The sequence below is a fragment of the Procambarus clarkii genome, chromosome 28 (assembly GCF_040958095.1).
Source record: "Procambarus clarkii isolate CNS0578487 chromosome 28, FALCON_Pclarkii_2.0, whole genome shotgun sequence".
Lineage (NCBI taxonomy): Eukaryota > Metazoa > Arthropoda > Malacostraca > Decapoda > Cambaridae > Procambarus > Procambarus clarkii.
The window spans coordinates 25608095-25620270 of NC_091177.1; the positions used below are offsets into that span (position 1 = coordinate 25608095).

The 12176-nt window shown below is 41.4% G+C and overlaps 1 protein-coding gene across 1 annotated transcript; it reads right to left on the bottom strand.

The window, feature by feature from the left end:
• Positions 1-11589: 11589 nt before the first annotated feature.
• On the bottom strand, positions 11590-12165 carry LOC138369441 (sphingomyelinase C 2-like). Its single transcript, XM_069332685.1, has one exon. The coding sequence runs from the start codon at positions 12163-12165 to the stop codon at positions 11590-11592; it is 576 nt and encodes a 191-aa protein (XP_069188786.1).
• Positions 12166-12176: the final 11 nt, after the last annotated feature.

Here is a 12176-nt window from a genome sequence, read left to right on the forward strand (position 1 = left end):
CAGGAGCATCATGGATAATTTTTAACACAGTTGGTACCAAGACAGCTGGAACAACTAACTGACAACATTTCCTCGGGGCTGTCCCTAGCTTTACTACTCTACACAGTAAATTGTCTAACATAACTAATTCTTTCAATGGTACTGGCGGTTTATGAATCGGGCGAGTGTCTTGCTTAGTCAAAAATTTAATGACGGGTGGCCATATGGGGTCTTGTCTTTGTTTCGTTTCTACTACTGTAGCATCTAATGCTGGGTAATTTAACTGAATCGCAGCTACGTGTCGAGAAAACGCATCGGCTACAACATTTTGCTTTCCTGGAATATATCCAAATGTGGGATTGAATTCTTGAATTGTGAGCAAATATCTAGCAAACTTTCCAACTGGATTCTTATTTTTGAACAAGGGAATTAATGGTTGGTGATCTGTAAGAACATGAACTGGGTAATTATAAATTGTATCCTTGAAATGTTTAAGTGCCCAAACAACTGCCAAGGCTTCTCGTTCTGTTGCACTATAATTTTTCTCTTCTTTGGATAATGTGCGGCTAGCATAAGCTATTGCGTGATCTCTGTGACCTTCTGTTTGAAGTAATGCAGCACCTAAACCTATGTCACTAGCATCTGTAACCAACGTAAAAGGTTTAGAAAAATCTGGGTACCTAAGGACAGGTGACGAAATCAAGGCTGCTTTGAGTTTTTTGAATGACTGATCCTGGGCCTCTCCCCAAACAAAGGGTTCATCTTTTCTTTGCAACTTGTAAAGCGGAGCGGCTATAATAGAGAATCCAGCAATAAATGAACGATAAAAATCCTACAAGACCTGTGAACTGTCTTACGGCTTCTGCGGTACGAGGTGTTGGAAAATCACGGGCAGCAATAATTTTTGATTCATTCAATGTAATACCTGAAGGTGTAACTGTATGACCTAGGAAATTAATCTTTTGCTTTAAAAATGAACATTTTGCAAGCTTTATTTTTAAATTAGCTTCAGCGAGCTTTGCAAGTACTTTTTCAAGGTTCTGGAAATGAGTCTGAACATCTTGCGACATGATTATGAGATCATCAAGGTAAACTAGAAGCGTACTTCCTATCAATCTACGAAATAGATTTGTCATGAGCCGTGAAAAGGTTATTGGACTACTACGCAAACCAAACGGCATTCTTTTGAAATGAAAATGACCATTGGGAGTACTAAAGGCTGTCAATTGTTTACTTTCCTCATCAAGGGGGATTTGCCAGAATCCCTGCAACAAATCTAACGTTGAGAATACTTTGTTTCGACCAATACTTTGCAACAAATCATTTAGAACTGGAAGTGGGAAACGATCAGGTATTGTTACTCTGTTAAGCTTGCAATAATCGATTACAGGTCTCCAAGTCCCATCTCGCTTTGGTACAAGAATCAATGGAGCGTTCCATGGCGAATTACTTGATTCAATTACATCACTCTGTAACATTTCCTCTACAAGTCTATCTGCTTCTGCTCTCTGAGAATGGGGAAGACGGTAAGCTGGTACATAAATAGGCGTAGTTCCTTGTTCAAGGGGAATTTTATGTGTAATGAGAGGAGTGAGACATAATTTTTCTCCTGGTAGAGCAACAACAGCTCTATTCTTGTTCAAAATTTTCAAAAGCTGAGCCACAGAGTCAGGAAAATCAGTAGGACTGAGGTGTTGCGCTTGCACCTCTGGCTGAGATCCCTGTTCTCCTGGTGTGAGTGTACAAACAGTATGATCCATGGAGACATCATCCACAACTCGCACCGGTAACGAGTAATGGGCAAAATCTACAACATGGGTACCAGACTGGAGATGGATATCGGCATTACTTGTGTTTGCGATAAAAAGTGTGACAGTACCATCCTGCACTGTGTGCCAGGAGGGTTCAACAAATGTACCATTCACTTTACATGTTTCACTTTCCGCAATCACATCCGACAACTCAGGCACTCCCTGAACCTTAACTCTTATTCTGGTGAGAGAATGAGAGTGTAGCACAGTGTCAGTAGCCATGGAACCACTGACTTCAGAGATGGAAGCTGCCAGGCGAGCGAGACAACGAGAATCCGTTAGGGCGTCCCCTTCCAGAAAGTCCCGATACTCATTCTCCTTAACAACTGCACAACTACTATGCTTCAATCGAGTGCCTGTTTTCTCGGGTATGCTACCACGACAATGATCTGACAAACCTACGCTTGCAAGGCGGGTGTCAACAAAATTAACATAATCTGATTGAAGGTTGAACTCGTGGCCCTGTCGATACATGCTACACAAGGGTATGACATGGTCTTTGATACTTATGTTCCAACGATGGGGAAACAATGCAATATTTTCATCAATCATGGTGTACAGACCTAAGAGAATGTCTCCAGGAAAATGAATAATGTCAACAACTAAACATGTTATAGACAATGTGACATCATTGAACTTGAGTGGGAGGTCAATTTCACCCTGAACTTTTACTTTATTTCCTGAAATACCACTTAGAAAAGGTATGTGTGACTGTTTTAAAATAGTAGGGTGCATACTTTCAATGTCTCTAAGAGCTGAGGGCTTGACAATATTAATTTTTGCACCTGAGTCAAGAAAAACTTTTAAAACTCTACCATGTACAATGGCTGAGACAAGGGGACCATCACTTGAGAGTGGACAAGTTACTATTTTTGACTTATGTTGTCTGGGATATCTGTGTCTTGTTTGTGTCAAATTTACTGTGGATCCGTCAACATCTACAACTGGTCTAGAGTCAGTGTCCTCCTCTGTCAAGTGTCCAAATCTATTTTGGGTAGCTACTGAATACACAGGGAGGGCACTAGGATTGGCTAGCTTGAATTGGTTAGCGGATGGCCTTGGGGGTTTCCCGACGACATGGAGTGAACATTCTGAGCTCCAGCATTCTGTGACTGAGCATTATAATTTGAAGTTGCATTATAGCTGGGCTGGGAGTTGTAATTACGAGAGTTCTGATAATGTCTTGGACGCTGTGAGCCTCGCCAAGACTGACCATGGGAGTTACGAGGTGGAGATGTCCTTTGCCTAGCTCTACAATCCGCAGTGTGGTGACCAACTTGTTTATGGTACGTGCAATATGGAAGCCTAGAATGATTAGATTGATGAGGGGGCCGAGAGAATTGTCTAGGAGGTGATGATCTAGGGGCGGACCAACAGTCCCTTGCAAGGTGGTTACTCTTACCACAATGCCAACATGAGGGAGTGGATGGTTGGGGACTATGGCGTTTCGGCATTTTATGAGGCGGCGAATTTGACTGGGGGCTACGAGCATGGGTACGCTTCTGCAACCAAGAGTTTTGAGAATTTGTGGGAGGATGCTGAGAGCTTGTGACTACATTTACAGCATCAGAGGGTGGCAACAGTTGAGCACTTCGGGGAGCTAGTTTATCTGCGGCATTGTTAATAGCCTCAAATACTTCACCAATTTCATGTTTAACACCAAAATTTTGTTGCTCAACGATTGGTTTTGTATGCTCGGGGGCAAAATGCATTAAAGTACCAAATGCTATCATTTTGGCCATAGCCTCCGGGGACAGATTATTGTCTTTATCTAACCAAGTTGAATTATTCATAGCAGAAACTAAGGCATACAGATACTGATCGAGACGGCTAGTAAACGCATTAAACGATTCACCAGGCTGCATGGTGGCATTGGCAATTTTCTTGACTAACCTATATGGGTCAAGGTCTCCTTTATTAACAAAGCGACGGCGAAAGAAATCCTTAAATTCAGGCCAAGACTGGAGGCTAACAATGGCTTTCTCATCAACAACAAAACGTGCATCACCTTTGGTTGTGTCCACAGCTGACCGTGCAATTGCTAAGTATTCGGCATCAGTAGGCTTAGAAAAACGTGCAACTGTTTTCGCTTCAACCTTACTAAACCATGACTCTAATAAGCGGGATTCACCGGCAAAAAGAGGAATAGCCATTTCCTGAGCTGATCTCTGGCCATTGGGATGAGCAACTGCTCCTGTTGAATCTGAAGGGGTTTCAACAGTGGTAGGCATTGTCACAGCCGTGGAAGTAATATTTGAACGCAGATTATAATTAAGTGCACCTGGCATCAGAAATAGTATACACAAAAATAAACACACAAAAAAATATCAACTTGGCTAAAGTAAAAAAATGGCAGAAATAAAATTATTAAATTGGGCTAGGCAAGAAAATAATTAAGAACAAGCAATTGTAAACTAAATTTAGCAATCTTTCATTAAAAAAATGACTGGAATTAGATGTATGTAAATTAATTAAACCAGACTAAGCACAGCAATTGAGAATATAAAAACTGGAAGTGCAATTGCAAAATTTCATTAAAAAGATTCAACACAACAAGTGGCAATGCAAGAAATATGGATGTAGCACATAAACTGGACACAGGAATGTATATAACTGCTAGAAACAATTATTTCTTACTTCTCTCACCTTTGAATTCACTAATGACACTAGTAACAATTAATGAATAATGGAATCATATGCAGGGAATATTGAAATGTCTCAGAGTACTGTGGGCCTCTGGAGTACTAAACCGGCTCCAATATTTAACAAGTCACTGAAAGATTAATTCATAAGATATTTTGGATATATTTACGTTAAACCTCATTAAATCATAGCACACGATATCTTAGCTCATATTTACTTAACTCAGGGCTGCAGGATTTGCAATATAACAGTGGCCAAAACGAAAAACGGTGACCAGACGTGTGAAGAGGACCATGTGAGGGCTTGTTTACAAACTGGTGCGATGGGAGCGCTCCTGGCGGTGGTGGCGCGAAGCTCCGTGGAGACCCCCAAGCTGGGAATTGATGTTGGGAGCGCGAAGATAAACTCGGAGACGACGATATTGCGACGATGGCGGTGGAGAATACAATTTTCTAGGAGAAGTTCACACAAAACGATGTAGCAGGGGCTGGTGGCGAGGTGTGAGCTGGAGAGGGAGGCGAGGTGTGTGAGCCTGGGGAGGCGACACTAGTCAAACAATTGCAGTCCACCAAATATTCTCAAGGAACAATACAGCACATACGATGATCAGGTGATGCTTGCGACGATGACTGACCACGATTTCAGTAGCTTGAACACTCACAAAGCTTAGATACTGTCAGCTTGGGTGGCGGTGGTGGGTGCACTAGGTGGTTCCCACGTGGTGGCGCGAGATTCAAAAATGGCTGGCGCGGAAGCTTCCTTCCTCCTCACTGATGAATGAGCGTTCTCACAGGAAAATATTGACCCTTACTTCTGAAATGTTGGCCTGGAGTAGTGGTTGATGGCAGGACCCCGGTCTGGCACAATATTTGATGCGTGGGTGGCAGGATGGCGGCTTATGGCGGTGGCGGTGGCGGCGGTTATGGCTGGAACACGAGGCGATGCTGGGTACTTGAACTTTTGTTTCCAGAAAAAATTTCTGGGTCCCACTGCTGCTACCAGTATTCGTTTGCCTTTTTCGGGGTAGAAGGTAGACACAGTAGTCGCTTCTGTATATATTTATTGACTGAGATAGCAAGGTAAATATCTGCCTAGCCGAGGTCCTTCTACTCTGAGTCTGTGAGGATAACTGCGGCTGCTGGGAGCATGCTTGATGCTCCTCTGTCTGGCATGACGTCAGAGGCCTACTCGCCTGTGATTGGTTACATTTCAACTGACAGAATTTGAGTATAACACATACATTATATGAGTCTGCCATATAGCATGAACCCCAAATAGGAAAATTTACACTATTTCATAAACATACTAGTTCATTACCCTAAGATATTATATATGTCCTTCCCTACACGACCTCACCAAACCTGACCTAGCATATCCAACCCTGGATTTGGTTAAAGTTGGCGAAATGTATGCTATGCCACCTAAATTTCACCAAATTTAAGGCAATTTCCACCAAATATACCCAAATGTTGTGTATCATAGCATCGCCAAAGCCCATTTTCTCCTATTCCATACTACCCTACACAACCTCACCCAACCTGACCTAGCATATCCAAACCTGGATGTGGTTAAAGTCGGCGAAATTCATGCTATGCCACCTAAATTTGACCAAATACACCCAATGTTTCATATCACAGCACTGCCAAAGCCCATTTTTACCTACATTTTCTCCTATTCCATCCTACCCTATGCAACCTTACCTAACCGATCCTACCATATCAAAACAAAGATTTGGTTAAAGTCTGCGAAATTTAAGCTATCCCACCTAAATTCTATCTAATTTAAGGCAATTCCCACCAAATATATCCAAAATGTTCTGTATCACAGCACTGCCAAAGCCCATTTTTACCTACATTTTCTCCTATTCCATCCTACCCTACGCAACCTTACCTAACCTATCCTAGCATATCCAAACCTAGATTTGGTTAAAGTCGGCGAAATTTAAGCTATCCCACCTAAATTCTATCTAATTTAAGGCAATTCCCACCAAATATATCCAAATGTTCTGTATCACAGCACTGCCAAAGCCCATTTTACCTACATTTTCTCCTATTCCATCCTACCCTACGCAACCTTACCTAACCTATCCTAGCATATCCAAACCTAGATTTGGTTAAAGTAGGCGAAATTTAAGTTATCCCATATAAATTTGACCTAATTTAAGACAATTCCCACCAAATATACCCAAAAATGTTTTGGAACGTAGCACGGCCAAAGCTCATTTTAGCTGAGTTTTTACCTATTCCAACCTGCCCTAGACAACCCTACCCAGCCTCTCCTGGCATATCCAAAGTCAGATTTGATTATAGTTGGCGAAATTTATGCCTTTCCAACCTAAATTTTACCTAATTTAAGACAATTTCTACCCAATATACCCAAAATGTTTTGTTACATAGCTCAGCAAAAGACCATTTTAGCCGAGTTTTCACATATTCCAACCTACCCTACATAGCCTTACCTATCCCTGACCTAGCAGATTTGATTAAAGTTTGGGAAATTTAAGCTATCGCCATCAAATTGGAGACAATTTCCACCAAATATGCCTAAATGTTGTGTATCATAGCACAGCCAAAACCCATTTTACCCACATTTTCACCCATTCCATCTAAACCTGGACCTAGCCTCTGATACTCAGAGAAGTGATGTTTTGGATATGAACCTAAATGCCCGTGCCTAACCTGCAAGAGTCTTGGAGCTTTGTTGAATATTTCTTCGAAAACTGAAGTTTTGGATATGAACCTATCCGCACTGTGCCTAGCCTGCTAGGATCTTTGTTGAACATTGTAACCATATTCATAGAAAAGTGATGTTTTGGATATGGACCTAACAGCCCCTCTCCTTTAAAACTTGGAACTGTGTTCAATATTGTAGATATAGTGTTGGGTGTGTGTTTTGTTTTTACACATCAACCCAACCGACCTGGACCTAACCTCCCTTCATCTAACTTCAAATTTATCGTAAATATGGAAGGACGTGTTGTTTGTGCATCAACCCAATCGTCCTCGACCTAACCTCCATTTATCAAACTTCAAATTTATCATAAATATGGGAGGACCGTGTTATTTGTGCATCAACCCATCCTGGGCCTAACCTCCCTTTATCTAACTTCAAATTTATTGTATTTATGGGAAGAAGGTGTTGTTTATGCATCAACCCAACCGCCCTGGACCTAACCTCTGATACACGAATCTTGGTTCAACATTGCATCATACTCGTAGCATATTTTTTTTTCACATAATTCAACCATCCTCAACCTAACCTCTATTACCTGGGGGAGGGAGGTTAATGGAAAATATGATAATAATGGGAATTTTCTCTACATCAGTTCAACCTAACCATCCTTAACCTAACCTTAGTTAGAAAGGGATATAAGTCACCAAAACTATTTAATTACCATTTACCTTATTTTCCTTATCCTAACCCATAACCAGAGGGTTTAGACCCCCCTTTACCTCGAAATTAGAGTACAGGGTTAAATTAGGGAATGTTAGGTTTATGTGTGAAAATATATTCCTACCTTAAATATGTAGTATAATTTCGAGGTAAAGGGGGGGGTCTAAACCCTCTGGTTATGGGTTAGGATAAGGAAAATAAGGTAAATGGTAATTAAATAGTTTTGGTGAGTTATATCCCTTTCTAACTAAGGTTAGGTTAAGGATGGTTAGGTTGAACTGATGTAGAGAAAATTCCCATTATTATCATATTTTCCATTAACCTCCCTCCCCCAGGTAATAGAGGTTAGGTTGAGGATGGTTGAATTATGTGAAAAAAAAATATACTACGAGTACTGTATGATGCAATGTTGAACCAAGATTCGTGTATCAGAGGTTAGGTCCAGGGCGGTTGGGTTGATGCATAAACAACACCTTCTTCCCATAAATACAATAAATTTGAAGTTAGATAAAGGGAGGTTAGGCCCAGGATGGGTTGATGCACAAATAACACGGTCCTCCCATATTTATGATAAATTTGAAGTTTGATAAATGGAGGTTAGGTCGAGGACGATTGGGTTGATGCACAAACAACACGTCCTTCCATATTTACGATAAATTTGAAGTTAGATGAAGGGAGGTTAGGTCCAGGTCGGTTGGGTTGATGTGTAAAAACAAAACACACACCCAACACTATATCTACAATATTGAACACAGTCCCAAGTTTTAAAGGAGAGGGGCTGTTAGGTCCATATCCAAAACATCACTTTTCTATGAATATGGTTACAATGTTCAACAAAGATCCTAGCAGGTTAGGCACAGTGCGGATAGGTTCATATCCAAAACTTCAGTTTTCGAAGAAATATTCAACAAAGCTCCAAGACTCTTGCAGGTTAGGCACGGGCATTTAGGTTCATATCCAAAACATCACTTCTCTGAGTATCAGAGGCTAGGTCCAGGTTTAGATGGAATGGGTGAAAATGTGGGTAAAATGGGTTTTGGCTGTGCTATGATATACAACATTTAGGCATATTTGGTGGAAATTGTCTCCAATTTGATGGCGATAGCTTAAATTTCCCAAACTTTAATCAAATCTGCTAGGTCAGGGATAGGTAAGGCTATGTAGGGTAGGTTGGAATATGTGAAAACTCGGCTAAAATGGTCTTTTGCTGAGCTATGTAACAAAACATTTTGGGTATATTGGGTAGAAATTGTCTTAAATTAGGTAAAATTTAGGTTGGAAAGGCATAAATTTCGCCAACTATAATCAAATCTGACTTTGGATATGCCAGGAGAGGCTGGGTAGGGTTGTCTAGGGCAGGTTGGAATAGGTAAAAACTCAGCTAAAATGAGCTTTGGCCGTGCTACGTTCCAAAACATTTTTGGGTATATTTGGTGGGAATTGTCTTAAATTAGGTCAAATTTATATGGGATAACTTAAATTTCGCCTACTTTAACCAAATCTAGGTTTGGATATGCTAGGATAGGTTAGGTAAGGTTGCGTAGGGTAGGATGGAATAGGAGAAAATGTAGGTAAAAATGGGCTTTGGCAGTGCTGTGATACAGAACATTTGGATATATTTGGTGGGAATTGCCTTAATTTAGATAGAATTTAGGTGGGATAGCTGTATAAAACTAGAATAAGAGCTATTTATTAAAACTATTATTGTAAACTAATACTTTAAGTGGGATCCCTTGGTTGTTTTAAGCATAGGGTGGACATGAATGAGATTGGGTGGAAATATATAGGAGCTGCCTCGTATGGGCCAATAGGACCTCTGCAGTTACCTTTATTCTTATGTTCAGCTCACCTGCTATGCTGCCAGATGTACGATTCTGCTTAAATTGCAGTACGACATTTGGGCTTCTGTTATACTTTTGAACTTATCACTGAATAATGATTACAGTTGTGGATGACTAAAATGTATATTCTTAGTCCTCTGATTAGGTTAGGTGGGGATGGTTAGTCTAGTCATTTTTGAATAATAACATTAAATACACATGCCAGTAGGACGCCATTGGTTGTCTGGTGACGTCATACATAGTTGACCAGTAAGGTACTGTAATACCAGGGTCACTACCGAACTCGCATTGAAATCACCAATGCCCAGGGCTCTGTTTTTTCATATAAACGACTGATAGCAGTTTTTTTCATTTTATTTTTTGCCCTATGCATAATAAACGATCCTTCAAGAAAGATTGTCCAAGCTCAAAGCTCAAATTACATTCTCTAGAACGACGATGATGAAGAAGAAATAGGGGTGACATGATAGACGTGTGACTGAATGGTCATAGTAAAGGGGAATATTAATGACCCATTATACGTATCAACATGAAACAGAACAGGAATGAATTGGATAAGTTATATATTTAGGAAAAAGACCTGGGTGAATATAGGTAACAGGGGAAGAACTCGAAAAAAACACAAATAACTTCTTGCAGTGCTGCTCCCCTTTTGTTTCATGCAATGACCGATGGTTGGGAGTAAATAGGAAATTTAAAATAGTCTAGGGTTGATGGTATTTTACATTAGGTTTCAGGGTTACTGTTTTTTGCCCTATGCATAATAAACGATCCTTCAAGAAAGATTGTCATAGCTCAAATTACATTCTCTAGAACGACGACGAAGAAGAAGAAATAGGGGTGACATGATAGAGGTGTGACTGAATGGTCATACTAAAGGGGAATATTTATAACCTATTATACGTATCAACATGAAACAGAATAGGAATGAATTGGATAAGTTTTATATTTAGGAAAAAGACCTGGGTAAATACAGGCAGCAGGGGACGAACTTGAAAATACACACATAACTTCTTGCAGTGCTGAAGTTATGTTCTTCCCTCACATACATGATCCCCTTTGATAAATGTAATGGGCGATGGTTGGAAGTAAATATGAAATTAAAAATAGACTAGGGATGATGGTATTTTATATTAGGTTTCAAGGATACTGTTGTATCGCAAAACCCATGATGCTACGACCGGCTTTTTAATCTCCTCGAACATGCCGGTGCAGGAATGCTGAGCGGCTACCTGGTGACGTCATTGACCATTAGCAATGTCTGTGCAGGGTCACTGAGCCAACGAAATTTGGGGATGCCAGGGGCTGGCTTTTTAATTCCTAGGAACAAAAAACTATGATGCTACGACCGGCATAGGAACAAAAAACTATGATGCTACGATCGGCATAGGAACAAAAAACTATGATGCTACGACCGGCATAGGAACAAAAAACTATGATGCTACGACCGGCATAGGAACAAAAAAATTCACAAAAACCCATGATGCTTCGACCGGCTTTTTAATCCCCTCGAACATGCCGGTGCAGGAATGCTGAGCGGCTAGCTGGTGACGTCATTGACCATTAGCAATGTCTGTGCAGGGTCACTGAGCAAACGAAATTTGGGGATGCCAGGGACCGGCTTTTTAATCCCTAGGAACAAAAAACTATGATGCTACGACCGGCATAGGAACAAAAAACTATGATGCTACGACCGGCATAGGAACAAAAAAATTCAGAAAAACCCCTGAAGCTACGACCGGCATAGGAAAAAAAAAACAGGAAAAACCCCAGATGCTACGACCGACATAGGAAAAAAAAACAGGAAAAACCCATGATGCTACGACCGACATAGGGAAAAAACAGGAAAAACCCCCTACGCCTACGAAAGGCTTTGGAAAAAATGAAAAAAGCCGGTCGTAGGCGTCAAAAACCCATGACGCCTACGACAGGCTTAGGAAAAAATGAAAATCGCACGTCGTAGGCGTCAATCCCACTACTGATGGGGCCATTGTTGGCGGGGCCAGTGTTAACGAGGCCAGTGTTGAATGGGCCATTGTTTGAGGGGCCAGTGTTAACGGGGCCATTCTTGACGGGGCCATTGTTGAAGCGCCAGAGCTGACGGGGCTATTGTTAACGAGGCAATTGTTGATGGAGCCTTTCTTGACGGGGCCAGTGTTTACTGGGTCAGTGTTGACAGGGCCATTGTTGACGTGGTTAGTGTTGACGCGGCCAGTGTTGACTGGGACAATGTTGACGGGGCCATTGTTGACGGGGCCAGTGTATACGGGGTCATTGTTGACGGGCTCATTGTTGACGGGGCCATTGTTGACGGGGCCAGTGTTGACGGGGCCATTGTTAACGGGGCCAGTGTTGACCGGGCCAGTGTTGATGGGCCATTGTTGACGAGGCCATTGTTGAAGGGCCATTGTTGACGGGGCCATTGTTGACAGGGCCATTGTTGACATAGCAATTGTTGACGGGGCAAATGTTGACAGGGTCAATGTTAACAGGGCCATTGTTGACGGGA

Coding starts and splice junctions, on each gene's coding strand:
- LOC138369441 (XM_069332685.1), bottom strand. CDS start 12,165: ATGGCCCTGTTAACATTGACCCTGTCAACATTTGCCCCGTCAACAATT.